This window comes from Candida oxycetoniae, assembly GCF_023343755.2.
Source record: "Candida oxycetoniae strain CBS 10844 chromosome Unknown scaffold6, whole genome shotgun sequence".
Classification (NCBI taxonomy): Eukaryota; Fungi; Ascomycota; class Pichiomycetes; order Serinales; family Debaryomycetaceae; genus Lodderomyces; species Lodderomyces oxycetoniae.
This window is the reverse complement of record NW_026055365.1, coordinates 243271-270868: the sequence shown is the minus strand read 5'-3', so window position 1 is coordinate 270868 and position 27598 is coordinate 243271. Positions and strand designations below refer to the sequence as shown.

The window sequence follows — 27598 nt, the reverse complement described above, 5'->3', positions numbered from 1 at the left end:
CTCGCTCTGCTCGATAGTGGAGATAGCGTCGATTGTTTATTCTAGATTATAATAATACTGTTCATGTTGCTGGTACCGTCTACGAGCTCTTTGGTGCTCACTATCGTCCTGATACGAACTCTCCAAAACAACTTCTTCATAAGTTGGCAATTGGACATTCTCGACAACTTGTGCATCCACTTCCAAAGAATGTTCCTCTGAACCATTCTTGTCAAGCCCACTAGCACCGCCAGTTGCATTGTTTACTGGACTTATCGAGTTATGTGAATATTGCTTTTCCTTGCTCTGCAATGGTAATGTAGGCGGCGGTGTGGGCAATTTTGGTATCGACAATTGCGAAGAATTGGATACCCGAGGTATGGAAGATTTTGAGGCGTTTGAATGTAATGTGTCTGTCATATGCAACCCACTAAGAACTTTGATATTTGAACATTGCAAATCTACATATTTTAGCTTTTTGGAAACTTCCTTTTTCGACCCAAAGTCATTGATCTGCTCGCATGAGAATCCACCAACTATACTCAAATGGTACCTCCTGGTTATGTTACAAGTCTTGAAACTGGGTGATAAATGATCCGGTAATATACAATTATCGAAATACTTTCTGGGCACTTCAATTTCATACATTGGTCCAGGCGAGTTCATATTTGATGCATTTCTATTTAATTGACCATGCATCAAATCAAACTTCAAATTCTGATACTTATTGCTACAAATAGTTATGACTTCTTCGTGCTGGCCCATATGATATTCATTTGATGCTCCATCGTTCTCAACAACAGATATAATGGTAGTTGAAGTCAAGGTGACTGTTAAACTCTGCATATATATGACTCCCAACCCATTGGACTCTTTTGGCCGTCCATACTCTGCCAAAGTATACCGTTGCGGGTCTAGATGTGAAATAAGGTACAATCTAAACGATGGCGGTTTAGTAGGTATTAGAAATGCAGGATGTCGAAACCTGATTTCAAATGAAAACGGAACATCTTTTGAACGAATCTCCGGTATACTTTTCCTGCTTTGTTTTCCATGGTTTATTGGAGGTTGTGGATAAGTAGAAGAAGAAGAAGAAGAAGAGGTATCCGTGCCACCAAAAAGTCTCAGTAAAAATCCTTGTTTTCTTGAAACAGTTAGTGTTTGCTGTTGTTGTTGTTGTTGTTGTTGTAGCTCCTGCTGCTGCTGCTGCTGTTGTTGTTGTTGTAGTGATGGTGGTGGTTTCTTCTGGGGCCTACTTAGCTCAACACCCACAATCTCTGGTATTCTATTCTTGAAAACCAACTGCTTCCTAGCAAATGCTTCTTTGTAATCTACATCATATTGTTGGTGTTGACCATTAAGACCTAACAATGGTCGATTTTGCATATCTAGATCCAAAGGTAGGAAAATAAACGGATCGTAGGCCCTAAGGTTAGCTTTGAAAATTGACGACTTTTTACAAGTCACTTTGATAAAGTATTTCACATTGGCAAATGAGCCGATTCCTGAAAGTGAAGGAGGCAATTGCGAAGTGATGTGATAGTGTTGTTGCATTTGTTGCGGCGGAAGATAATGGGGTCTTTTTGAATTGCCGGTGACAAGATCATTAACAAATTGATTAGCTTTATTTTGCACAAAAGTGGTATTGAAGTTCCCGTTATTCACAATCACATCAAATGTCTTTGGATTGAATTGTACTTTATTAGTGATTCCACTCATTTTTACACACGAATTATGCAAAGGAATCTTGAACTCAAAAGGATATGAATAGTTCCCTGGAGCTAAAGTGAAGTCTTTAGCATTACTAACCTGACGTACATTATCTGGAGGGAAAACAATCACCGTATCATATAGCACTTTGTGTAGGTCTACAAAAATCTTATCTTTGCGTTCACGTTGATGTCTATTATTTACAAAAGATTCTCTTTCTCGAGGTATAGAAAGTTGTGTCGATGATATTCCTTCTATCTTGACCTGGATCCAGTTTAAAGTGATTGCCTTGGTAACAGCTAGGGTGACCGTACCCTGGATAATATCGTAATTGGTAAATGTACCGTCCGTTGTTGAACGATCAATCTCAACCTTAACACTGGACATACCAAACCCCGTGCAAAATAGCAATAAAACAAAAACCTAAAAACCTAAAAACCTGTCTATTTGCAAAAACTGTCTATTTTCAAAATAAAAAACAACAGCTAAGCGAAGCTTATATTATGGAACCTGTTTGGTCCAACTAGAAAAATTAAACCAAACAAGGGACCCTTTTGAAATACGTAACACACACACTATCTCTCTCTCTCTCTCTCTCTCTCTCTCTCTCTTTCTCTGGTGCTAAATTGTCTTATTTTTCAATTTTTCAATTTTTCAATTTTTCAATTTTTTCCAGTTGGCGAATTCAGCCGGATGAGGAGGAAAAGACGCTAGAGATTGGCTGGAGGGTATCGAGATAAAGAAGGGTATTGAGATAAAGTTTCTAGCTGACCCGTGGAAGAAGAAGTAAGATGTAAGCCGTTCACAAACGGAAATTTAGAGTCTCAAACGTTTATACTGATATAACCTTTATTGCAATTATCAGTTATACCTGTCTCTCTTATTTGCCCCTCATCGGCGTTAAACAAATCTCTCAGCCTCATGTTGTTGCCCCTCCTGATTTTGAAAATGAAGCAAGCACGAGCGCGCCCAGCCCAACCCCCCGCGCCTAGCCACAGGGTGTGAAAGGTGACAGGTGGTAGCCCCAGCCTCCGCATAATCTGAGACGGCATCAACTCGCTACCATAAAATCCAAGCCACATAAGCTACGGCTTGCAATTCCACGGCATGGTAGCAACGTCAGTGTCGCATTTTCTCCTATTTTTTTTTTTTTCTTCTTTTCCAGTGTCGCAGCGGCTATTTGAGACATTGGAGCAATGAAAAAGTGAAAAAGTCTTCACCATCTTCCCCCCCCCATCATCATTACAAGGTTTATTGACCAAGGTTTGAGTGATTTGAGTGTCTAAATATGTCGGAAACGTTACCAAAAGTTGAAATTTTACAAGAAGGTGATAACAAAACTTTTGCCAAGCCCGGAGATACCGTGTCAATTCATTACGATGGTACGTTGACCAATGGAAAAGAATTTGATTCATCGAGGAAAAGAGGTAAACCATTTACTTGTACTGTTGGTGTTGGCCAAGTGATTAAAGGCTGGGATATTGCATTGACTGACAACTATGGTAAAGGCGGAATTCCAAAGATTTCAAAGGGTACAAAGGCATTATTGACAATTCCTCCAGAAATAGGCTATGGCTCAAGAGGATTCCCAGGCTTGATTCCTGCAAACTCAACTTTGGTTTTTGAAGTGGAGTTGTTGAGCGTTAATGGGAATTGATCATCGACACTATCGAGCGAAGCGAGATAGTGGAGCAATAGTAGCCACTGACACTATCGACACTATCGACACTATCGAGCGAAGCGAGATAGTATGGCACTTGTAGCTGCTATTGGCACTATCGAGCGAAGCCAGGTAGTGTGGCACTAGTAGCTGCTACTGACACTATCGAGCGAAGCCAGGTAGTGTGGCACTTGTAGCTGCTACTGACACTATCGAGCGAAGCCAGGTAGTATGGCACTTGTAGCTGCTATTGGCACTATCTCGCTCTGCTCGATAGTGGAGCAATAGTAGCTGCCACCAGCAATCAACTTTCCCATGTGTAGAGTGTAATGAGTAGATTGTAATGAGTAGAGAGTAAGTGATGGAATATAATTGTAGAGAGTCACTATCGACACTATCTCGCTCTGCTCGATAGTGGAGCACACTAGCTGCCAGCGACTATCAACTTTCCCGTGAGTAGAGTGGTGAGTAGAGTGTCGACAGTAGCTGCAGCTTTAGTACAAACTGTGGACGCCAACTGTAGAGTGTGGGTAGTGGACAACAACTGTAGAGTGTGGGTAGTGGACGACAACTGTTCAGAGTCACTATCTCGGTCTGCTTGATATTGGAGCAACACTGACCGACCCTATCTCGCTCTGCTCGATAGTGGAGCAACACTAGCTGCCACAAACACTAGCTGCCGATACTAGCTGCCGATACTAGCTGCCGATACTAGCTGCCGATACTAGCTGCCGATACTAGCTGCCGATACTAGCTGCCGATACTAGCTAGCTTCTCTTTTATATAAATCTGAAGCTCTGCCAAAGAGTGGCTCATCTGCTTCTACAGCAGAGAAAAGTTCTGAATCGTGCCTTCTCTTTCTTTATACAACTAGATATAAATTGTGGTCTTGATTATTCAACTTGACTATACTTTGCGTCGTTAGAGTAGTCAATCCAACTTTATAATTGATGTCGAATACTTTGAAATTGGGTAGCTTCACCAACTTAGTCTTGAGACTCAGTAATGGGTTCTTATTTCGTAAGTGGTAGACCATTGTTCGCAGCGATACTGGAGAAACAGTAAATGGTGCTTGCGAAATCGCAACTTTGAGAGTATCCATATCCATATCCATATCCTCTGTTCCTTTCTTTCCCTTGTCTTCAACAATCACCCAGTCCTCTTCAAAATCAATTAATTGCGTAGTAAAAGTTAGCCCATTGGGACTCGGATTCTCAAGGATGTACTTTAATTGCAAATAAAGTACATCGTCAGAAATATCTGCATTCAGTTGGGCAACAAGAAGAACTCGCGGTTGACTTAATGGCAATGTTATGGCCCATTCAGGTGAACGATATACATTCACTGTGGCGTTACCGTCATCATGACCCCAGTTAGCCTCATCTTTATGTTTCCGTTTCCATTTGATACTTACCGAACTAATAGTAGCCACATTCCTAAATGTAAACTTATTCTTACTCCTTGTTGAAAACAATTGGTTATTACTTCCCTCTTCCTTGTTCAAGAAATCAATCGAAATCTCGGGATTCCTTGAAATAATATTATACTCGATATCAACAATATCCAAACTTTCACCATGCTTGCTCTGCAACTGAAGTTCATCATTGATCTCCAACATACTTCTCCAGGTCCTATTCAAGATTGACAATCTTTGTGACTCTTCATACTCATTCGCATTTTCTACGAATACGGGTCCAATAGAGTATTTGCAACGTAGCGGACTTGAAAGTACAGGAATTGCAATACTGGCAATTGAATGAACCTCAGAATCCTCCCTTGCGCTTTCATCTTCTTTCTCCTCCAAAGTCAATAGCTCAAAGTCTATAGTCAATTGCGAATCTTTCCAAAATCGCGTATACACATTCAACACATGTGTATCCAGTTCCTTTTCCTGACTCAATAAATTCAACGGCTCGTCATCTTTCAAATCGTCCCATGTCAATGTAACGTCGTTGTTCTTCACCTTGGCTATCAACATAGCTCTAGCTCCGTTGTTGTTGAACAAGGCCAAGTCTCTTTTATTAAACGAAATCAAGATAGGTAAGGCTAATCTTTCACTTGGAATGTAAAAATCCACATTCTTTTCTAGTGATATACTAATCTCTGGCTTTTTGCGATGTACGGTGATGATATGACCAGGTTGATCCAATCGAATCTTACGTACTACGCCAAATGATGAATCAAGTTTCAAATCACCCACATCACAGTGAGGATAATAATTGTAATGAAATTTGTTTGGAAAAGTTTGATGCAATTCGATTTTATTCAATTTTATACATTTTCCATTATGTTTGATCAAAACAGAAATTTGCAATTTAACAACTTCAATTAGAAAACTTCCTGCAGCTGTAGCGTACTGCGTATGTAGTAATATAATGACACCATCGCTGCTCTTATCCACAGCTAGATTTGCAGAATCAACAAATGTGTTTTCCAATTCTTGTCCGTGTAAAGAATGAATCAATGCTTCTGGTTTAGAGCTATCATTGCCAATGGATATATTCTTTAGCCCCGGTAATTTAATCTTTCCGTCATTTCTAGCAAACGATACATTCACTTGATTTACAAAGATTGAAATTTCACTATTTTTAGGTAAAAACAGTTTTAATAGTTCAATGTTCAATTTCGATTTCAAAGTCAATTGAAGAACCACATCATCGGCTACAGTCACTTTGCGACGACTCAAGTTCTTGTCAATTAAAAGCACCTCAACGTCAAACACCTCGTGTAATTTAGAATCCAATAAATCAATTTCCAAAATATCATTATTCTCATGAAACTGGAAAAGATTCTCACTCAGGTTTTGATTAAAGTTATTCAATCGAACTGGATCTTTTGGCATTGTACCTAGTTTAAGTATGGTATTCAATTCCAAACTCTTATTCTCAATCTTGATATAACAAATTAACAATTTCTCCAAAATAATATGACTAATGTTAAACCATTTCGTAGTGCCCATTGAACTATAAGCCATTTCCAAGTAATCAGAAGCCTTGTGATACTCTTTTAATTTGAAATACTCTTCAGCAATAAGCCAGTTGATGTACGAAATTAAGGAATACAAATTATCCTTACCTGAAATCAGATTTTTCCTATTTGCATTCAGCAAATTGATTTCCAACAACACAATTGCATTACCCAACAAATCAATCCTCTTCATTGGATCATTGTTCATTTCATAAGCCTTGACATAAATTAAACCTGGATTGGTGATCAAGTCAAATTCGGGAGTATGTATCCCACCAAAATAACTCAACAATTTACTCACGTTTCCAAAGCCATTACCACCAGTCTTATTACCTGTACTGCCATCTTTCAACATTTTCAAAATTGCCGTTGTGTTTAAATTGCTAAGTATTGTATATGGAATCAATCTCATCAACTGAGCGAGCCATTCATATTGCGTAGAGACCCAATTATGGTCACTTTTCAAAACTTCAACTACATTAACTATATGAGTCTTGTGTTTCTTCAATGCTTTAATCGGTTCTTGAATTGAAAAATAGCCACGGACAATATGAAAAGCCAACACATCAAGTAATGTTTTAAATTGGACAATGATTAAATTATCATGATCCAGAAAATTATTATCAACGGTATATATCAAATCTAGAATGTTTACAAGTTCTTGATATGCAATCTCTAGTATCTTAATACTTGGCTCTAAATTTCGAGGATTCAAAAACTCCATGATTATCCCCTGCTTGATCAAGTTTCTTGTTTCGAGAAATTTTGGAGTTAATTGAATGGAGGTGTCTACTTTTCCGCTACTAGGTGGTGGAAAAGTATAGTGTTTCTTACTTCTTTGCTTTATCTTGTATTCGATGTTGAAATAGAAATCTTGGGCCAATTTGGTGATATTCGGCATCAAGTCCAGCACCAAAATCTGGCATTCCTCGTCACTATCAGCAGCAGTGTCATTCAAATGGTACAATGCTCCAGCTTTAGGTAGGTTGAGTTCTGTACGGATTGTCTCTTGTCTCTCGTGACTTAACCCACGGCTAGTAACAACCACAAGGATCAATTTACAATCAATAGCCTCCAATTTCAACTTGAAATTCTTGAGATTATTGATCATTGCATCGTCTTCATACCCTTCCGAGTCCAATTGGCAAATATAGACCACAGCAAATGGGAATACCTCGACATATTTGCGAAACCAAGAATGCGTCAACAAACCATTAGGATACACTGGCGACAGCGACAGCGACAGCGACGACAGCAGATTATGCTTGTTCTTCTTATCAGGTATCAGCTCATAGTCCAGACCATACTCTACTTGAATAATATACTTGGCAGTAGATATACGGCTCCGTATTATACAATTATCCCATACTTGATCCTTAACATCATACTTGTCAAATTGCGAAATAAGTATTTCACCAAACTTCAGAGATGAACTCATTTGCACCCGTAACAACGGGTTCAACTGTCTTAGAAATACAGCCTCATAATTCTCCATATCCAACCCTTGCTTAATCTGAAACCTCAACCGTTTTACCTTTGGATAATGGATATTAACCTTGTTTATAATGCTAGAAATGCCATCTCGTTATCATAAACCTGGTAATTTTTTTGGTCCATTTTTATTTCGCACTGGCGAACCATTGAAGAGAAGGCCTTGGGAGGGAAGCCTTGGAAGAAGAGGCCTTGGAAGAAGAGGCCTTGAGAGGAAAGCCTTGGAAGAGAAGGCCTTGAGAGGAAAGCCTTGGAAGAAGAGGCCTTGGGAGGGAAGCCTTGGAAGAAGAGGCCTTGGAAGAAGAGGCCTTGAGAGGAAAGCCTTGGAAGAGAAGGCCTTGAGAGGAAAGCCTTGGAAGAAGAGGCCTTGGGAGGGAAGCCTTGGAAGAAGAGGCCTTGGAAGAAGAGGCCTTGAGAGGAAAGCCTTGGAAGAGAAGGCCTTGAGAGGAAAGCCTTGGAAGAAGAGGCCTTGGGAGGGAAGCCTTGGAAGAAGAGGCCTTGGAAGAAGAGGCCTTGAGAGGAAAGCCTTGGAAGAGAAGGCCTTGAGAGGAAAGCCTTGGAAGAAGAGGCCTTGGGAGGGAAGCCTTGGAAGAAGAGGCCTTGGAAGAAGAGGCCTTGAGAGGAAAGCCTTGGAAGAGAAGGCCTTGAGAGGAAAGCCTTGGAAGAAGAGGCCTTGGGAGGGAAGCCTTGGAAGAAGAGGCCTTGGAAGAAGAGGCTTTGAGAGGGAAGCCTGTGGAGAAAAGGGCCTTGGGAGGTGGTCAGATAGAGAAAAGAGAAGCTTGTGGAAGAAGAGGCCTTGAGAGGTGGTCAGGTAGAAAAGAGAAGAGGCCTTGGGAGGAAAGGCCTTGGGAGGTGGTCAAGTAGAGAGGGGGGGGGAGAGGGCCCATTGAGCCGGTTTAAATTTGGCATTATGCCTCCACTATCGAGCTCCACTATCGAGCTCCACTATCGAGCTTTACTATCGAGCAGAGCGAGATAGTGCTGATAGTGTTGATGGCAGTCACTGTGCTCCACTATCTCGCTCTGCTCGATAGTGTTTATACTCAGTAGCCTGTTACAACACTATCTCGCTCTGCTCGATAGTGTTGCTCGATAGTGTTGCTCGATAGTGTTGCTCGATGGAGGGACATTGGTTATTTTTGACTCAGCGGCTAATCCCCCCGTTACCGGCGCGGCTATCGGCGCTAATACCGGTCCTCTTACCAAAACTCTTTTTACTCATCCTTACTCCTCCTCCACCACTCCTCTTCACTCTTTACTCTTTACTCTTTACTCTTTACTCTTCACTCCTCTTCACTCCTCTTCACTCCTCTTCACTCCTCTTCACTCTTTACTAGCCTGTTACAACACTATCTCGCTCTGCTCGATAGTGAAGCAGTAGCTTGTTACAACACTATCATGTGATCATCAAGGATGGGAACATGGAGATCGTGTAGTTCTGCTCGATAGTGGAACAATACTCAGTAGCTTGTAACAACACCAACTAGCCTGTTACAACACTATCTCGCTCTGCTCGATGGTGTTCATAGTGGAGCAATACTCGGTAGCTTGTAACAACTCTATCTCGCTCTGCTCGATAGTGAAGCAATACTCGGTAGCCTGTTACAACATTATCGAGCAGAGCGAGATAGTGTTGCTTAATAGTGTTACTCGATGGAGGGACACTGGTTATCTTTAACTCAGTGGGCTAATCCCCCCGTTACCGGCGCGGCTATCGGCGCTAATACCGGTCCTCTTACCAAAACTCTCCTTACACCTCTTTCACCACTCCTCTCCACTCTTTACTCTTTACTCTTCACTCCCCCGGATTCTTCTTTACTTTCCCCCTTACCTCCTCCCCATTACCTCCTCCCCATTACCTCCTCCCCATTACCTCCTCCCTATTACCTCCTCCCCTTTACTTCTTCCCCTGACTCCCTGTTAACTATTATCTTTTTGAACCGCGCACGCTCATCTCATCTCATCTCATCTCATCTCATTGCTAAATGAATCATTACATTGTATAAAGTAACAACCTATTTGGTACCAGTGAGCACTATGAGCGATCCAATAAATGCAAATCCGACAATAATAGACTCTACTAATCTCCCTACAAGAGTATCTGATCCAAAAACCGTGTATGACAGGAACAAAGAACTAAAAAGTAAAATTACATCGCTTTCATTACTCACCAACGATTATTTTAACCAATCATTAAAAGAGCCGGTCTCGAAAACAAATATTGCTAATAAGGTCCTCAAGAGTATTCAGCCGGTTGAAGAAGATTCAAAAGACTTGACAGATGCTACAAAGACATTGCTGCTAGACAATGAGGAAATTGACCCAATAGACAAACAGGAAATTTTTGATCTAATATCAACGATATCTGATCCCGAACACCCCTTGACGCTAGCACAACTAGCAGTAGTCAACTTGGATGATATTACTATAACTTCCTTTGGCACAAAACTGCTGATTTCACAAGTCTTGATCAAAATCACCCCAACCATCACTCACTGCTCATTGGCCACATTGATTGGATTAGGTATACGTGTACGATTGGAGAGAAGCTTACCAGCAAGGTTCCGTGTGAAGATCATCATTAAGGAAGGAACACATCAGCTGGAAAATCAAGTCAACAAACAACTAAATGATAAGGAACGAGTCGCTGCTGCTTGTGAGAATGACCAGTTGTTAACTGTGATACTGCAAATGTTGAGTAGTTGTAAGTAAAAAGCTTACGGTGTAAGAAACAGAGACACACTCGAGCCAACGAAAAAGGTGATAATCAAGAAAATAATGTTTTATATAGTAGGGTGGTGGAAAAGATTTCAATATCGTCCTATATTATAAAAATTACAACATCTCCATTCACCATAGCTCAAAATCATACTCATAACATCAGTAATGATGAATTTAAGTAATTTTTTTTTGATAAACTGAATAAACCTTAGTAGTTTGTTATTGATGTTATGCAAATTCACCATCACTTTAAGAACCCTTTCTGCATTTCTAGTGAGCTTAGATAGTTGTATATAATATTCATACTTGTTTTTCGCGTTTTCTTGACGTTGTTCCAAAGTTATAAATAGTTCATACTGATGAGTAGTAGATCCAAGTAAAGTGTTTGCTGAAATGAACGATGAAGAAGAGCCATTTATATTATTTGAATTCAATGGGGTCACATTGATACCCGAGCTTCTCCTTCTCGAACCGAGGGAGGTGTTACCTGTGTTTGTTGTGCTTATACTACTTCTATTGCTAAGTGGACTTTGTTGTGACAAATTAGAATTGACCGACGCTGTCAGCTCTCGATTTCTTCTCATACGGTTATAAATTTTCAGTTTGGATAAAATTGAATTTATTGCGCTTGCATTGGTTCCATCTTGCAGTTGTGGGCGTATATGATAAATTGGTCGTACTGGGCTGGTGTCACTACTATTGTTATTATTATTGTTATTATTATTGTTATTGTTATTGTTATTGTTATTGTTATTGTTGTTGTTATTATAATTATTATTATTGTTATTATTATTATAATTATTGTTATTATTATTATTACTGTTATTACAATTGTTACTATAGATCTGACAAGATTGCAGTGATTGGAATTGAGATAAATGACGCTGTGGAGGTGTGCTTGGAGTTGATGATGATCTCTCAGGTTGGTTTTGGCTAGTTTTACCATGACTCAGGCTGAGAAATGAAGAAAACCTCTTTTTCGAAAGGATGGCGTTATTATTGCCGCCACTACCCTTTTTATTTTTTGCTTTTAATGAGCCTTGAGATTGATTTGAATGAGTTCGATATATAGGTTTTTCCAACTGTCCAAAATGGAACTCGGAAGTAGTAGACTTCCCATTTTTGAACCCTTCTCCGTGATCTTCAAACTCTTCTTTAATCTGATCTTGTGATAAGCCACTGCTGCTGTTGTTGTTGTTCAGGTTTATCCTTATAGGTAGGTCATATACCTTATACGCCATCAACAATTTAGCGTAGTAATTCAAGGTGATTTCATCAAACGATGATTGATCATTTATATTTGCAAGTTCACTCTCCATCATTGTGTTAACTTCATTCAATATGGTTATTTTGAATTTGATGTCTTTGCAAATAACCTCGTCTCTTAACCAAATCTCCGATGAGAATGCAATGTTGCCTAATATTTCAGACATTTGCTCATTTCTCTCTTCGATTGACTTGTTAAATTTTTGGAAAAAATCAAAGTCTTTTGATTTTTCAAGTATTATACTCGGATTTTGCAAATTCAAGATATGATTGAGAAACACGCAAATGAAATTGAATTTCCTTGTATCTGGTGGTGACGGTGATGACGGTGGTGGCGATGGTAATGGTAATGATATTGGTAATGGTGAGGACGACGACGAGGACGACGACGACAATGGAGGGGGTATATTCAATGAATGTTTTTTAAGCGGTTTGTTTTTGTTTAGTGCCTTATCAGATGCGGGGTAGCTGTGCAAATTAACCGACTGGAATTCAGTAATCAAAAGATTTTCCGTCATGGCAAATCAAAGACTGAAAGCTTGATATTGCTCACCTGATAGCTCTAACCTCTGGGGGTATATGGCTGCGACAAACTGCCAATTAGTTGCTGATAACCTTTGAGACTATAAGCAGCTGCTGACTGGATGTTTCTGTCCTCCTGCTGTGACCTCTAGAACTGTAGGGTAACGCTGACTGGATGTTCCTGTCCTCCTGCTGTGACCTCTAGAGCTGTAGGACTGTAAGCAGCGGCTCCCTAGACGTTTCTGTCTTCCTACTGTAACTTCTAGAACTGTAGGACTGTAGGGGTGTGCTGACTGGACGTTCCTGACCGTCTGCTGTGATAACCTCTAGCACGATAGTATGGTAACTGGCTGTTTCTAGGCGTTGTGATAACCTCAAGAGCTGTAGAACTGTAAGTAGCAGCTCCCTAGACGTTCCTGACCTCTTACTGTGATAACCTTCAGCACAATGATACTGTAAGCAGCAGCTCCCTAGACGTTTCTTACCTCTTAGTGTAACCTCTAGAGCTGTAAAGCTATGAGAAGCGGCTCCCTCAATATTTCTGTCTCCCTACTAGAGCTGTAAAGCTATAGGAGGCTGATCCCTAGACGTTTCTTACCTCTTAGTGTAACCTCTAGAGCTGTAAAGCTATGAGCAGCGGCTCCCTCAATATTTCTGTCTCCCTACTAGAGCTGTAAAGCTATAGGAGGCTGATCCCTAGACGTTTCTTACCTCTTAGTGTAACCTCTATAGGCGGCTGCTTTTGGCAACTAATTGCTAATAACCAAGACTCTATGATTCTTTATTTTCAAAAGCTGTAAGCGTCAATGATTCTATCTCTTTTCCAACTCCTCTAACCTTGTCTTCTTCTCTTAAACTCCAACCTATAACCTCTTTCCTCCTTACCTTCTAGTGGTATGTTTCTAAAGGTTTACCTTTTTCAATTTCCAAAAAGAGAATTATTATGTAAGGGGGTCGTGTGATACGCCCCAGACAAAGTCGCGCCAAAAAAAAAAAAAAAAAAAAAAAAAAAAAAAAAAAAAAAAAAAAANAAAATACTACAAAAAAAAAAAAAAAAAAAAAAAAAAAAAAAAAGAACAACAAAAAATTAATTAATAACTCTATATGCAGTACCTGAAAAGATAGAGACGAGTAGACGATAAAAAAGGCGAGAGAGGTTACAACGGGAGAGCTTTGGGATGAGGGTTACAGTGGTTACAATCGGGGCTTTGGGATAGAGGATATAGTAGGGGGAGGAGAGGAGGAGAGGAGGAGGAGGAGGGGAGGGGGAGGAGGAGGAGGAGGAGGAGGAGGCTTTGATTAGGTGTGGGTTTAGAGTAGAATTGTGTTGAATTATTAGAGTGCTTTGTAGTTTTCTTGTTTGCATTAAACCCCCAAACCCCTTGTGTGGATGTTTAATCCACACAAGGAGTTTGTGTTTGGGTTTGATTAATATATTTTTCGTATTTACAAACCTTGTTAATGGATAGAAAGGCTGGTGAGGAAACACTACCGGGTTTTTAACATAAAAGGCCATGAAACGTTTACACTGAAAATAAGCATTTTGCTGTAAAATATTTGTGCTGGTTGTAAATAATAAATACTAGCTGAGACTAGCTGAGACTAGCTGAGACTAGCTGAGACTAGCTGAGCCGCAGGCGAAGCTAACTACCCTAGCTGAGCCGCAGGCGAAGCTAGTACTACTATTCACTCACTAGTAACTACTTGTAACTATTCATTCACTAGTAACTACTTGTAACTATTCACTCACTAGCTGAGACTAGCTGAGCCGCAGGCGAAGCTAGTACTACTATTCACTCACTGAGACGCAAGTCTGATAAGCTTTGTCTGCGGCTCAGTTAGTAACTACTATTCACTCACTAGTAATTACTTGAAGCTATTGACTCACTAGTAACTACTTGTAACTATTCACTCATTAGCTGAGACTAGCTTTGTCTGCGGCTCAGTCAGTAACTACTATTTACTCACTAGCTGAGACGCGAGTCTTACTAGCTTTGTCTGCGGCTCAGTTAGTAACTACTATTTACTCACTAGTAACTACTTGTAACTATTCATTCACTATTAATTAATATTCACTCAGTAGTAACTACTATTTACTCACTAGCTGAGACGCGAGTCTCATAAGCTTTGTCTGCGGCTCAGTTATCTATGGTCCTTGTATTGTGACTCTTACCCTAATGGCCCACTCTCCTCCAGCCTCTCACACACTATAACCCTTCCCAGCATTATAGGTCGACTCTGGGTTACATCTCATTTTGCGTTATAATAATAACTTGCTTGCTTCTACAACACACGGGTCCGCCTTTGGTAATATTATGTCACGTGAATGCGCACGTGACACTTATGACCAGGACCATCGTGTCACGTGCTATAGCATCGGCCCTTCTCACATGATACACACGTGATCTCATCTATTCTTCTTCCCCCCCATCATCCCCCTTCATCCCATCCCATTTTCTTCTGCCTCCTCCTCAAACACGTTTCTAATCCTTTTCATTGCCTTCTTCTCCTTCTTCTCCTTCTTCAAGTTCACCTTGATAGGACCCGCTACCTTGAACTCATTTCCCCTCACATTCCCCCCTTTCCCTTCTCTTTCTTCTCTTTCTTCTCTTTCTTCTTCTTCTCTTTCTTCTCTTTCTTCTTCTTCTTCTTCTTCTCTTTCTTCTTCTTTATTTCTTCTCTTTTCCTCCAATATTCGGCCCCTTTCTACTTGTTTCTGCAATAACCTCTCACTTATATCATCATCAACAACCCTTTTAGCCTCCTCATCTTTTCTTCTCTGAACAAAATCTCCCGAATCAATCAATTGAATCTCTAAATTGAATCCATCCTCATCCGCTTCCGTCTCCTCATCTACATTGTTGGTCACCCTTAAAATCCCTTTCTGACCAAGATGTCTCACAAACGACGTCAACGTCTTCCATTTAGTGACATTCATATGCACATGATCCTTTTGTCTAATATACTCCTGATAAAACCTATTGGCATTTATAAATTTGTTTCCATGATTCACCCTTAACAAACTTATAAAGTTATTTTGAAACTCCTTAGAATACAGTGATACAAGATCATAAATCTCACCCAGATTTTCCATATTGGACATCCTCCCCAAATGAGATTTCGAGCTAAGATGGTTTTTAAACCCATTAGCATCACGACATTGTTTCGAACATATCTGACAATAAAATTTCAATTTCTGTAAGCCGCTTGCTTTTAACCTCTTGGATTCATATTTGGCCGTCCCTATCTCAGCTCTCGCCATCACTCATTGATCTTAAACTAACTCACCATAAAACTAAATGGCCTTAAGCTAACCCAAATCGCTAGAACCTGTTAGAATACCAAGTTTTTATCAATCTTGTTTCAATTTCTTTTAGCCTCTTTGTATATATATATATTTATATTTATATTTTTTTTTTCACTTCTTTCCATAAGAGATGAGATGAGATGAGATGAGATGGCTACGAGGTGGTTATATCCAGCAGACAAGGGGCTTGTTTAAAGTATACAATGGTCCAGTTAGAAATTCATATGTTGTAAATAAAACATATCTACAGTTGGTGTGGAATAATTACATTCCATACCAATTGAAGTATCTAAGTTTATTTGGTACGGGGATATTGACATTGATTAAAGTTCATCCGCTGATTTTGTTGACTCTTGGTCCTCCAATGGGATTAGGAGCATACTACTTGAAGAGGAACCTAACGAAATTGTTTAGGCAGCGCCAAATAGGTCAAATACAGAGTTCAAAGGTTGATGTGCAAATGGGTACACTTGATAAACCGATTTCGGCAAGTGAAATTGTAAAAATATTGCCATATGATGAAAGTCAGTTGTACAATGTAGAAAGAGGCATTGAGAACGAATATGACTCGCTACGTGAACAGATTGTTGATTTGGTAGAACAGAGGATTGTAGAGTATATTTCATTGAATCCAGACTCAACAACAAGAGAGCCTATGCGGGACTTTATAAGCAATGAATCGCAATTCAACATCAATGTGTTTTCCAACCAAGTTGAGACCTGGACATCGACCTTGATACATCCAAATAGACAAGTGGAGCCAACGGACAACGTCTCTGATTTGAAGCTTTTTATTAATTTGCTGGTTCCTTATTATAGTTCCCGAAATGTAAACACCAGGAAACGATTAGGTGTCATCCTGGTATTTCTAATGAAATTGAATGAAACTGATTGGAAAATGGTGCTCAATATAGCCCCATTAGGTTGGAGAAGTAGAGATTTTTGGATTCGCGATATCAATGGCTGTGAATATTTAGCCAGTAGGATGTTCGCTACACTATCGAGCAGAGCGAGATAGTGGAGCAGTATTGACTGACACTACACTATCGAGCAGAGCGAGATAGTGGAGCAGTATTGACTGACACTACACTATCGAGCAGAGCGAGATAGTGGAGCAGTATTGACTGACACTAGTAAATAGAACAAAACGATAAAAATTTGTCAATGTAACCTTGCCCTATTCAGCTAAGCTATCAACCCAAGCTAGATGACCCAATCAAGCTGGATTGCTCATTTTCTGGGACCACGATTTAGCTGGATTGCTTATAATCTGGGACCGGGTTTGATAGTGTGCCAGTCAGTGTCGGTGGGAGCTAGTGTGCTCCCCTATCTCGCTCTGCTCGATAATGTCGGCAGTATGCCAACCCAACCTCCCGCAATTCATCTAAGCTATGTCGACTTGATCACATTGGATGCTATCGAGCAAAGTAGTGTTGGTGTTGGTGTTGGTGTTGGTACTGGTACTGGTACTGGTACTGGTGTTGGTACTGGTACTGGTACTGGTACTGGTGTTGGTGTTGGTGTTGGTGTTGGTGCTGACGTTGATGCTTGCGCTTTTAAACTTGTAGACTGAAAAAAAATCAAGTACTTTTTAAACCACTCTAGTGTTATCTTTTGTTGATATTAAGCTTTATGTTTTCTAATTTGAAGCCGAAATTCTCGTTTGACTTGACGATCCATGATCTTACCAATGTACCGGAGATCAATGGGTCGTGTTATATTGAAATTCTGGTGAAGGATAGTCAGAGAAAAGGCCATAGCAATGGAAAGATTCCTGGTATAGAATCGGATAAGAAGGTGTTATCATCATCATCGCCACGGTCGTTTTTTGCCAAGTTTGACGATGCGAGCTTGAAGAAAAATAAGAATGGAAATAACGGGGTTGCTGCCAATGCCAATACCAATGCCAACACCACGTTGCTGGGAAACATTTCAACAACAACGTCAAGGAAAAAACTCCATAATTTCAAGTGTAATTTCAACTACAATTTATCGTGTAATTTGAAGTTTAGCTTGAAGAGAAAGCACAATTTGATCTCCAACAAGTATCTCAAGTTAAAGGTTTTCTATGTGGTTGATAAACATAGTGGTGGTGGAAATGGTGGTGGTGGTGGTGGTGGAAATGGTGGAAATTCACCTCAGGTGATTTTCTTGGGCAGGTTGGTGCTTAATTTGGCAGAGTATCTCAATTTCAACGAGCCGGTGAATACAAAGTATTTGCTAGAAGATTCCAGGGTTAACTCGATATTAAACATCACTATTGGCTTACTGGAATTACCGGCAAATTTTGACTTTCACACTCAATTACAAATCCAGGACAACAACAGTAGTAACACATCGTCGACGTCAACTTCGTTGGGAGACGGGAAAACACATATGCGAAAGACAACTACGTTCAATGTCCCTGAATTCGAGCGCAAACATGTCTTTACTGGAATCAATTATGTCTTTGGCGAAAATAACAATAATAATGTCTTCCCAAACGACCATTTGCACTCGCCAGCACCTTCGGTGAAACAACGCTCACCAAGTAGCGAAAAACCTTCCCCCATAGATAAGCATTCACATAGAGGCATTTTTGGTCATTATAATAACAATAATAACATCAACAACAGCAACAACAACAGCAACAATAACAATCAAAAGCCCAATCTGGATAATCTGTCTGCGTCGTCAAACGTTTCTGGAAAACAATTGGACAGCATCGCTAATCTAGACAATGACGAGCTTTTGCATTACGTAGCCAAAAATAACGACAACTCCAGTGGACTAAATCTCAACAATATAGGTAATATTCCTGGATCAGAATCTTATACAAATCCGCTCACTAATAATCAAGCATATAACAATACAAAAAAAATAATAATGGATCCAATAGTAAGTTTGTTATATGCTAAGATATTGGAAAGTAACTGGGACCCTGAACTATATCCATTACTAGAGTATTCTCCTAGTCAATGCATAAATGATATATTTGAGAATGCAAATAATCCACTTGGGTGTAATACTAAATTGAAAGCATATGCAGATGCAAAGTGGAAAGAACGCGAAAAGAGTGAAGACGACAGTTATCGAGAGTTGAATGGCTTGATTAGTGAGTTAAAGTATAGGTCGAATATAAAGAGCTGGAAGGTTTCAGAACAAAGTCTTGATGAAAAGTACTAAAGAGAACAAATAGAAGAAGAAGGAGAAGAAGGAGAAGAAGGAGAAGAAAAGAAACGGGACTTTACAATCTCATGTATAAAAATGACTAAATGTAGAAGGTGCAGAGATTGGTCTTTGATAATCTTGATGCAGAGTCTTGTTTGTTTTCCTTCCTTGATTTTTCATTTCAAGGAATTTCTGCTTCAATTGCAAATCTCCGATTTTCAAATGATCCAATACCCCAGTGATTTTATTATTCAAGTCAGTTTTATTGCTCAAAGATACAGTGTTTAGGATTGTTTGAGAAATGGTATGTGCATGTGGGTGAGATGCATGATTGGTATTTAAGTTGCCTTTTTCGCTGTAGGTATAGTGACTAGTATCGTTGTTGATATTACTGTTACTGCTGTTGTGATGATGAATACGACGTCTTGAAGTGTTTCTTTTTTCAAGATCCTTATCTTTCCCCTGGTGTTGTTGCAACTTATCGCAAGCCATGAATTTGGAATTGGCCTTTATTCTGCTTGATAGGCTGGGACTTACTGGTACATTAGGCAGAGGAACCATTATCATCAGCTCTATATTATTATTATTATTGTTGTTGTTGTTGTTGTTGTTGTTGTTGTTATTATTATTATTATTGTTATTGTTATTGTTATTATCGCAATTATTAGTTGAAGTATTTCTTTTCCTAGGTGTAATGAACCCGCCTCTTGATGTAGTTGGAGATCCAGTGCCAACAAATGCACATACCGTTTTATTTGTTGGCCCAAGATGACGACAAGAACTGCTGGGATCACTCCAAAGCTCCGTCTCCTTCAGATCCAGATTGATTTCTTTTTGATTACTGTTATCAAAGTATTTGTTAAAATTATCTTCAATAATACCAAATTTATTTTCAAGATCAACCATAGTTGATCTTACTGCTGATTTCAACTGCACATCCTCTTCATTATTGCCATTTTCAATAGCTTCTTCATTTTCAGTATCACCAAGTCCATAATTCCAATGTTCGGCTGCTTTCAAAATTTCCCTTTCACAAACAACATTTCTTTCTTCTATTTTGGATTTTTCCTTTTCATTTACATTTGATCTTTTATAATAACTGGCCCTCCTCTTCAATCTCCTATTCCTCAATGGAGAAGGAAAATACGGCAAATGTCTACAATATTGACAATTTCTATTCTGGTCAAAATTCAAATTACACATTTTGGAAAAACACTGGAACCGACGTATATCTTGGTATCCCTTGAACGCTCCTCTTGATATAACTTTTGTTGGTAAAATCTTGCATTTAGTGTATGTCATTGGATTTATTTCATATTGGGAGGTTAAAGATGACTCATGATGTAAAATCATGTTTGGTTATTCTTGTTTCTGTCCTAGTAGTTTTGTACTTGTTCCTTGACTAAAGTATCGTACTTGTTAAAGTATCGTACTTGTTCCTTGATTAAAGTATCGTACTTGTTCCTTGACTGTAGTTTCGTCCCTGACTGTAGTCCCGTAATTGTTCCTAGACTGTAGTCCCGTAATTGTTCCTTGACTGTACTTTTGTACCTGTTCCTTGACTGTAGTCCCGTACTTGTTCCTTGACTGTAGTTTTTATGTAATGAGTCAAGGAGAATTTGAAATGCAACATTGGCTGCGAAAAGAATGGACAAATATTTATCCGGTACACAAAGATCGCTTTAATAAAGGGTGATTTTTCGCAGCATTTATACCAATGCAAATAAAGACAAGAAAGCGAGTCCAAGAGGCTTGGAAGTGGAGGAAAAGAGATAAAGAGGAAATCTTGTATATGGAATAGACTCTCCCTTTAAACACTACACACGGGGGGAAGGGGGGGTTTGATAGCATCCATTTTTTTTTTCACATTAAAGAAATTTTCCAGAAAACAATCATAGTGCAAAAAGTTTAGTTTCCTCGACGATTTCTGCCGCCTCTTCGATCATCTCTGTGCCTACCATCTCTATCCCTATTATCTTTTCCACCACCACTTTTACCAGCAGATCCGTCGTTTTTCCTAAATCCGTAATTGCCCCTATTTCTGTCCCCATGCAGATACCCTTGCTGGTGCTGATACTGCTGTTGTTGCATATACTGTTGTTCTTTCACTTGGTCCATTATCTGATCGGGAATTCGTAAATACTTAATATGCATTCCTCTAATATATATCTCGGAAATCTTCTCAAATTTGTCCCCCGATGAATTGGTCTGCACTACATCATGCAAGGTCAAGTTCATCCAAGAATCACAGTTGGTCAAATTCCCATTATACGTCTCCCCCGTTTTCAACTCTATTAGCACTGCTTTGTTCTTAGCCGCTGTCAACAAATATAACGGGAGCTAAAGTCAACTCGTTAGTATTGGAGAGGCTTTTTCTCCCTCAACAAAAAAAAAAAAGAAGAAGAAGAATACCACAAAAAGGTATCATGAGACATACCATTTTAAAGAGGTCCTACGACTTGCAAATGGCGCGAACTGTTGGTTTAAACTAACAAAAAGAAAGCCCCTTCTCTTACTATGCTAACTATGTCGAACATTTTTTCATCTCTTCGCTGGTGAGGTGTCGCAAATGTCAAAAGTTGGAGAGAGAGAGAGAAAATGAGACATTGAAAAATGACATTGGGCCCGAGATGAGAATGGTGCCACAAGAGGTTGCGATTTCATTCTTGTTTTATCCATGTAGTTTTATTTCATTATTGGGAGGAAAATCCTTGTGGATTGATAGAAGAGACTTGTATTTGAAGTATAGATTAGCTTACGTTGCTCAGTAGCAACCAAAAACCAGATTTTGGTTGCGGGTAGATACACATGTAAAATTTCTGAAACGAGTAAAGATATATATTTGCCATTCCTATTTTTTTTTCTTTTTTTTAACTAAGGGGACTTGGGGTATTGAGTTTCTGGCAAGAACTCGATGAAAAGGTTAGAAAATGTGCCCGATGAGTTGTTGATACATATATATACTTATTTACCAGTATCACATTTAAAAGAATTGTGTCAAATAGCTCGTTTTGCACCCACTGCTCAAAGTTTTATATTTTTGAATAGCAAGCTATATCTTCAAATCGATGGTGACGATAAGATTGCGCTGGAGCTAGAGACATATAGTGAATATAGACCGGATCCTGAGTCTTGCTTGGTGGTGAATGATGCAGATAATTGGGACCCGTGGTATAAAGCAAATGCATCACGGTTTCATAAGTATAATATGGTTATAAATTGTCGGGGCATGAAAAATGTTGAATCGGTATTTTTGCAGTATCGAGACATAATCAATAGGATTTTTGGTGCTAATAAGGAGAGAGGTGATATAGATGTGGATCTTGTGTTTAAGACAAACTCTTTTGATTTTGGGCCCTACGGCTGTCCTGGGATAAAGACATTATTTAAAAAGATTAATCTTGAAGTTCTTGTTAATGGTGGGATGAATAAAATAAGGTATTATTCATATTTGTATACTTGTTAGATAGATTAGAAAAACGAGATGGTAGATACTCGATAGTAGATGGTAGGAGAGTAGATACTCGAGATGGTAGGAGAGTAGATACTCGATAGTAGTTAGTAAGAGAGCAGAGTGTATCTACTATCGAGGAACGAGATAGTAGATACTTGATACTAGGAGCGCCTCTTTCTCTCCATCCATGATTGTACAATTTGGCTCAAATTTGAGCTGAAATTTTCAGAAAACAGAACCAACAAAATTAAAGTACTCTCATCAACAAAATTAAAGTACCCTCATCAACAAAATTAAAGTACTCTCATCAACAAAATTGTCGAGAGAAATCTACAAGCCTCTCTAGAAAAATCACAGATAGGGACCATCAATCAGATATTCACAATTAACAAATTTGATTGTTGTATTTGTAGTTTCTAGTTGATTACATCTATTGAGATAATACGCTACCTAAGGAAAACCCCTTAATTTTGTTCAAAATTAAGGGGGTCAAACAAACAACTACAAATATAGTTATGTTTAAGATGCCGCTGGTCAATGTGCTCCACTATCTCGTTTTGCTCGATAGTATAGCAATTTTACCTAATCTGTTTCAGTTTCTATTTTCCTAATGGCACATTTGTACAACTTTAATAGAGTCCTCCAAGGAAAGTGAGCCAATCAAACTCTGTGTGTAAATCTCATGAGATTAGTTCCACCAAGTATAATGGAGCCTTTGTCAAAAGAATGTATGGCCCTTTATCTCAACAAAATGAGCCATAGTCCTGTCCTGCCCATATCCCTACCCATATCCCTACCCATATCCCTACCCATATCCCTACCCACAGCTTTTGCCGTTTATTCTACTGGGTTTTCTTATTTTGCACCCATACGCTTTATCAACAGATGAAAAAAAAAGGTGAAAACCGAGAATCGGTTATCTTTATGATCTTATCAGATAGCTGGCTCTCAACTGGAGTAATGCCTACAACTATACTAAACCTACCAGATGAGATTCTACTACAAATATATGAGTACTTACCAACTCGTATTTTAAAAGATTTACGACTAGTAAGAGATTTTGCGCCAACAATCCAACAGTACTTGTTTGCACAGAGTCAATTCTCATTACAGCTAGACGATGGTACTAGTGGATATGCTGACGATGGCACTAGTGGATATGCTGACGATGGCACTAGTAGGTATGCCTACAATGAGGAATGTGTCTGTTTTGAAGAAGCGCCCATAGCTCAGGGTGTAAATATGTGTCAATTTACCAAACTACTGTCACAATTCCAACACCATATTTCCCAGTTCCACAATTATCGAGTAAACTTGACAATTTGCAATTTTACTCAAATGGTTAACCAATTAGAGAAATATCATGAGGTTATTAAGTTACTATTTCAAGATAACCCTTATAGAAGAAGCGGGAAACATTTGAATGTCAAGGTTGTGATATATTTAACATATTCAATGAATAATTTCAATGATGTTAAGGATTCATTTATGAATATTGACAAGATTAGTAAACGGTTTAGTAACAATGGACTAAATCACGTTGTGGTTGATTTACAATTGGTAAAGAGTAACAGAGACTAGAGGAGTCGAGGGCTCCACTATGAACACTATCGAGCAGAGCGAGATAGTGTTGTACAAGCTACTGAGTGTTGCTCCACTATTGGGCGACACTATCGAGCAGAGCGAGATAGTGTTGTAACAAGTTACTGAGTGTTGCTCCACTATCTAGCTCTACTCGATAGTGTTGTAACAAGTTACTGAGTGTTGCTCCACTATCTCGCTCTAATCGATAGTGTTGTACAAGTTACCGAGTGTTGCTCCACTATCTCGCCCTGCTCGATAGTGTTGTACAAGTTACCGAGTGTTGCTCCACTATCTCGCTCTACTCGATAGTGTTGTACAAGTTACCGAGTGTTGCTCCACTATCTCGCCCTGCTCGATAGTGTTGTACAAGTTACCGAGTGTTGCTCCACTATCTCGCTCTACTCGATAGTGTTGTACAAGTTACCGAGTGTTGCTCCACTATCTCGCCCTGCTCGATAGTGTTGAAACAAGCCGAGACAGGTCTAGTTGAAAAAAATAGGAGATTGGGTAAAACAAAGAGAGTAGATCAAAGTAGAAAGTAAACAGATTAGAGAAAATAGAATAGATTTCAGCTCTGCTAGGAGTAAGTAGTGACACTAACTCGCTCCTCTCGATAATGGAGCATTGACTCGTCAGTAGCAGCTAGTTAATATGTTCCACTATCTCGCTCCGCTCAATAGTGTTAGTTAGTATGTTCCACTATCTCGCTCCGCTCGATAGTGTTAGTTAGTATGTTCCACTATCTCGCTCCGCTCGATAGTGTTATTTAGTATGTTCCACTATCTCGCTCCGCTCGATAGTGTTAGTTAGTATGTTCCACTATCTCGCTCCGCTCGATAGTGTTATTTAGTATGTTCCACTATCTCGCTCCGCTCGATAGTGTTAGTTAGTATGTTCCACTATCTCGCTCCGCTTGATAGTGTTAGTTAGTGGAAATGCCCAGTATTAATGACAGTATTTTTTTACTCCAAAATACATGGACACACAGGCACACATAAGTTACAGGAGCTCGAATCAGGTGATATGAAGATAAGCTGGGAAAATATCGAGATAAGCGACACTAAAGACAAGAGAAATTGCAAAGACAAGAGAAATTGTAAAGACAAGAGAATCTTTCTGAGATGACAAGAAAAGCTGGATCAAGACAGATCATGACTGACTACAACTGCTCGATAGTGTTGTAGTGTCTTTAAGTGTTGCTCCACTATCTCGCTCTGCTCGATAGTGTCGTAGTGTTGTAGTGTCTTTAAGTGTTGCTCCACTATCTCGCTCTGCTCGATAGTGTCGTAGTGTTGTAGTGTCTTTAAGTGTTGCTCCACTATCTCGCTCTGCTCGATAGTGTCGATAGTGTTGAAATATAAAAACAACAACAATTATTTCAACACTTTTGGTTTTCAGCCACCAACTACTTTCCAAGGTGTCAATTGCCAGTTTACTACCTTCCCTGTTCGAATCTCAATTGAGTTTCAAATTAATTTTTTTTTTTTCTGTTGTTTTATTTTTTTTTCTTTTCTTTGACGAAGAATACACCAGAGATTTTTCAATTTAATGAATAGATGGGAAGAAAAAGACAAGAGAGGTGGAAGTAACAGTAGGATGATGCTAGCTCACTGCGGGCAGAAGGTGTTATTGGTAAAGGTATGTTATATACTAAGTCAGCTACTATTCATAGTACAATGTTTGGTACCAGGAGTACTTGCTGCGGATGGAGATGACGATAGCGCAATATCAACAACAAGAACAGGAACAACACTGCTGCTAGGGAATGAAAAGACGTTGAGTGAGGTGAGCCGGGTGACACTTGTAGGAGCAACACAGACAACTCGTGCAAAAGAGCTGTCTACTGTGTCGTCAACAGCGACTCCTATTACAACAAGAACAACAAGAGTGTCATCATTGTCAGTCGCATCATCAAAGACTACTGAAAATGAGCAAGATCAAAAAATGTTCAAGTTGGTATTTACTATAGGATCTGATGATTCGTACTATAATGCTCAGTTTCAGTTTGGTGACCAAAAAGAAGTTGGTCTTCGTTTGGATTTGGTGCAACCTGAAATTTGGGTAATGAATCAAGAGTCCTTTGTCGCCTGCTCCGAGATGTATGAACTGATAAGTAGCCAAAAATCACAATATTCTACTGTCTCGTCGAGTTTACTTGAATCACTTAGTACAAACTGTGCCAGAAGAGGTGTTTACACAAGTACAGCATTGGAGTCGATGCCAACTCCATCGTCTAATTCCGGTGTTTCAGTGAGAAACGGACAAGATTACATTATTCCATACATGAATCCAATACAAGCTAGAGGAGAGTTTGTTACTGACAATATGAATTTCAATATCACAAATGGCATGAACTTGCAAATGTCAAATATAACGTTTCTTGATGCAAATGTTACAAATATGTATGTTGGTGGATTGGGACTTGCAATTAGGCCCCAAGGCTCTGGCTTCTTACCTACTTTAGTTGAACAAGGCATTATACGATCTCCAGGGTATTCATTATGGTTTAATACCTTTAATGATACCGATGATTACGATGATTACTTTGCTCAATTGCTTCCTGGAGTTGTCAATACAAAGTATTTGATTGGAGATTTATACGAATTTGAAATGTTGCCTCATAGTGGCACGAAATATCCCGAGTACCCATATATAGAACAGGATTTGGCTCGTCTTACACTTCCAGTTATAAATCTAGATGATATTAGAGTTGAACGATTAGACCTTGGAGAAAGTCTTTCTATGAAATCAGATGATGAAGCATTACCGGTCTTGCTTGATAGTAGAATCATTTACTCATATTTACCTTTAAGTGTTATTGTTAACCTCGCCATACAAACAAATGCATATTATAGTGCCGAAGCAGGACGTTGGCTAGTCGAATGCGATACACTTTCAGCCAGTAATGCAACGATTGTATTTCAAATTGGATCAAACTTGTCAATAAAAGTTCCTATACGAGATTTCCTCATTGAGGCAGTATTTCGAGATAATTTGCTTCATTTTGAAAGTGGCGCAGAAGCATGTTATCTCACTCTTTTACCGAATAGTGCCTCGGGGTTCAATGCATTGGGACTACCATTTTTAAAACACATTTACCTCGTGGTGGATAATGAAGGCTCAAAAGTAGCAATAGCGCAAACCAATAGCTACCTCAATGTAAATCGATCTACTTTGTTTAATGACAATGATGAGAAGAGATTACAAGCATTTAATCAATCAGCATTACAGTTTCTCTCATCATCTAGCACTAGCACCAGCACCAGCACCAGCACCAACACCAACACCAACACCAACACCAATTCCAATTCCAATTCCAATTCCAGCTCGATAGCCTATATTGAATCAGGCACAATCCCATTTGCAACATCAGCAAGCTATATCCACAAAAACGGCGTATTATCATATTCGAAAATAGATCAAAATGTATCCTATGAAACAGTGGTTTTGGATATTCCTGCTAGACTAAGCGGGGCTGTTATTCGTTCAGGTTCAATTTACGTAACAGGATATTCAGGTGAACAATCAGCTGATACCGAAATGCAAATGAGAACTTCTACATTTGCAAATCCTAATTCAGGCTCTTCAAATAAAGCATTTATAAGTTCTACAGTTGGATATAAAAGTAAATTTTGGGTATTGTTTAATTATGGTATATTAATAGCCATCATTTTAGGAGTTGCTTTAATTTTATGAAAAAATGAATAATTCAATTAATGAATAGATAGATTTTTAATATTAGATGAAATCTTTTACAAAATAAACGATTATGACAAAGTGAATAACA

The 27598-nt window shown here is 39.1% G+C and overlaps 13 protein-coding genes across 13 annotated transcripts; 7 read left to right on the top strand and 6 right to left on the bottom strand. All coding sequences in view use genetic code 12, as the record gives it.

Annotated features, from left to right (window-relative positions):
- Positions 1–36: 36 nt before the first annotated feature.
- KGF56_000685 (uncharacterized protein) lies at positions 37–2076 on the bottom strand (the record flags this gene model as incomplete). Its single annotated transcript, XM_049326621.1, has 1 exon — positions 37–2076. One exon carries the CDS (start codon positions 2074–2076, stop codon positions 37–39), a length of 2040 nt encoding a protein of 679 aa, XP_049182298.1.
- A 901-nt stretch (positions 2077–2977) lies between these two features.
- RBP1 (peptidylprolyl isomerase) lies at positions 2978–3346 on the top strand (the record flags this gene model as incomplete). The annotated part of the gene is made up of 1 exon (XM_049326620.1): positions 2978–3346. One exon carries the CDS (start codon positions 2978–2980, stop codon positions 3344–3346), a length of 369 nt encoding a protein of 122 aa, XP_049182297.1.
- An 865-nt stretch (positions 3347–4211) lies between these two features.
- On the bottom strand, positions 4212–7754 carry KGF56_000683 (uncharacterized protein; the record flags this gene model as incomplete). Its single annotated transcript, XM_049326619.1, has 1 exon — positions 4212–7754. One exon carries the CDS (start codon positions 7752–7754, stop codon positions 4212–4214), a length of 3543 nt encoding a protein of 1180 aa, XP_049182296.1.
- A 2090-nt stretch (positions 7755–9844) lies between these two features.
- Positions 9845–10519, top strand: KGF56_000682 (iron-sulfur cluster assembly protein; the record flags this gene model as incomplete). Its single annotated transcript, XM_049326618.1, has 1 exon — positions 9845–10519. The coding sequence occupies one exon, from the start codon at positions 9845–9847 to the stop codon at positions 10517–10519; it is 675 nt and encodes a 224-aa protein (XP_049182295.1).
- A 98-nt stretch (positions 10520–10617) lies between these two features.
- Positions 10618–12312, bottom strand: KGF56_000681 (uncharacterized protein; the record flags this gene model as incomplete). The annotated part of the gene is made up of 1 exon (XM_049326617.1): positions 10618–12312. One exon carries the CDS (start codon positions 12310–12312, stop codon positions 10618–10620), a length of 1695 nt encoding a protein of 564 aa, XP_049182294.1.
- A 2444-nt stretch (positions 12313–14756) lies between these two features.
- KGF56_000680 (uncharacterized protein) lies at positions 14757–15578 on the bottom strand (the record flags this gene model as incomplete). The annotated part of the gene is made up of 1 exon (XM_049326616.1): positions 14757–15578. The coding sequence occupies one exon, from the start codon at positions 15576–15578 to the stop codon at positions 14757–14759; it is 822 nt and encodes a 273-aa protein (XP_049182293.1).
- A 190-nt stretch (positions 15579–15768) lies between these two features.
- GOA1 (Goa1p) lies at positions 15769–16641 on the top strand (the record flags this gene model as incomplete). Its single annotated transcript, XM_049326614.1, has 1 exon — positions 15769–16641. One exon carries the CDS (start codon positions 15769–15771, stop codon positions 16639–16641), a length of 873 nt encoding a protein of 290 aa, XP_049182292.1.
- A 189-nt stretch (positions 16642–16830) lies between these two features.
- Positions 16831–18788, top strand: KGF56_000678 (uncharacterized protein; the record flags this gene model as incomplete). Its single annotated transcript, XM_049326613.1, has 2 exons — positions 16831–17163; positions 17274–18788. The coding sequence occupies 2 exons, from the start codon at positions 16831–16833 to the stop codon at positions 18786–18788; spliced, it is 1848 nt and encodes a 615-aa protein (XP_049182291.1).
- A 69-nt stretch (positions 18789–18857) lies between these two features.
- KGF56_000677 (uncharacterized protein) lies at positions 18858–20126 on the bottom strand (the record flags this gene model as incomplete). Its single annotated transcript, XM_049326612.1, has 1 exon — positions 18858–20126. The coding sequence occupies one exon, from the start codon at positions 20124–20126 to the stop codon at positions 18858–18860; it is 1269 nt and encodes a 422-aa protein (XP_049182290.1).
- A 555-nt stretch (positions 20127–20681) lies between these two features.
- Positions 20682–21213, bottom strand: KGF56_000676 (U6 snRNA complex subunit; the record flags this gene model as incomplete). Its single annotated transcript, XM_049326611.1, has 2 exons — positions 20682–21113; positions 21211–21213. 2 exons carry the CDS (start codon positions 21211–21213, stop codon positions 20682–20684), a joined length of 435 nt encoding a protein of 144 aa, XP_049182289.1.
- Positions 21214–21687: 474 nt separating this feature from the next.
- KGF56_000675 (uncharacterized protein) lies at positions 21688–22239 on the top strand (the record flags this gene model as incomplete). Its single annotated transcript, XM_049326610.1, has 1 exon — positions 21688–22239. The coding sequence occupies one exon, from the start codon at positions 21688–21690 to the stop codon at positions 22237–22239; it is 552 nt and encodes a 183-aa protein (XP_049182288.1).
- A 948-nt stretch (positions 22240–23187) lies between these two features.
- Positions 23188–23808, top strand: KGF56_000674 (uncharacterized protein; the record flags this gene model as incomplete). The annotated part of the gene is made up of 1 exon (XM_049326609.1): positions 23188–23808. One exon carries the CDS (start codon positions 23188–23190, stop codon positions 23806–23808), a length of 621 nt encoding a protein of 206 aa, XP_049182287.1.
- A 1551-nt stretch (positions 23809–25359) lies between these two features.
- YPS7 (putative aspartic endopeptidase) lies at positions 25360–27507 on the top strand (the record flags this gene model as incomplete). Its single annotated transcript, XM_049326608.1, has 3 exons — positions 25360–25402; positions 25484–25910; positions 25980–27507. 3 exons carry the CDS (start codon positions 25360–25362, stop codon positions 27505–27507), a joined length of 1998 nt encoding a protein of 665 aa, XP_049182286.1.
- Between the last annotated feature and the right edge of the window lie 91 nt (positions 27508–27598).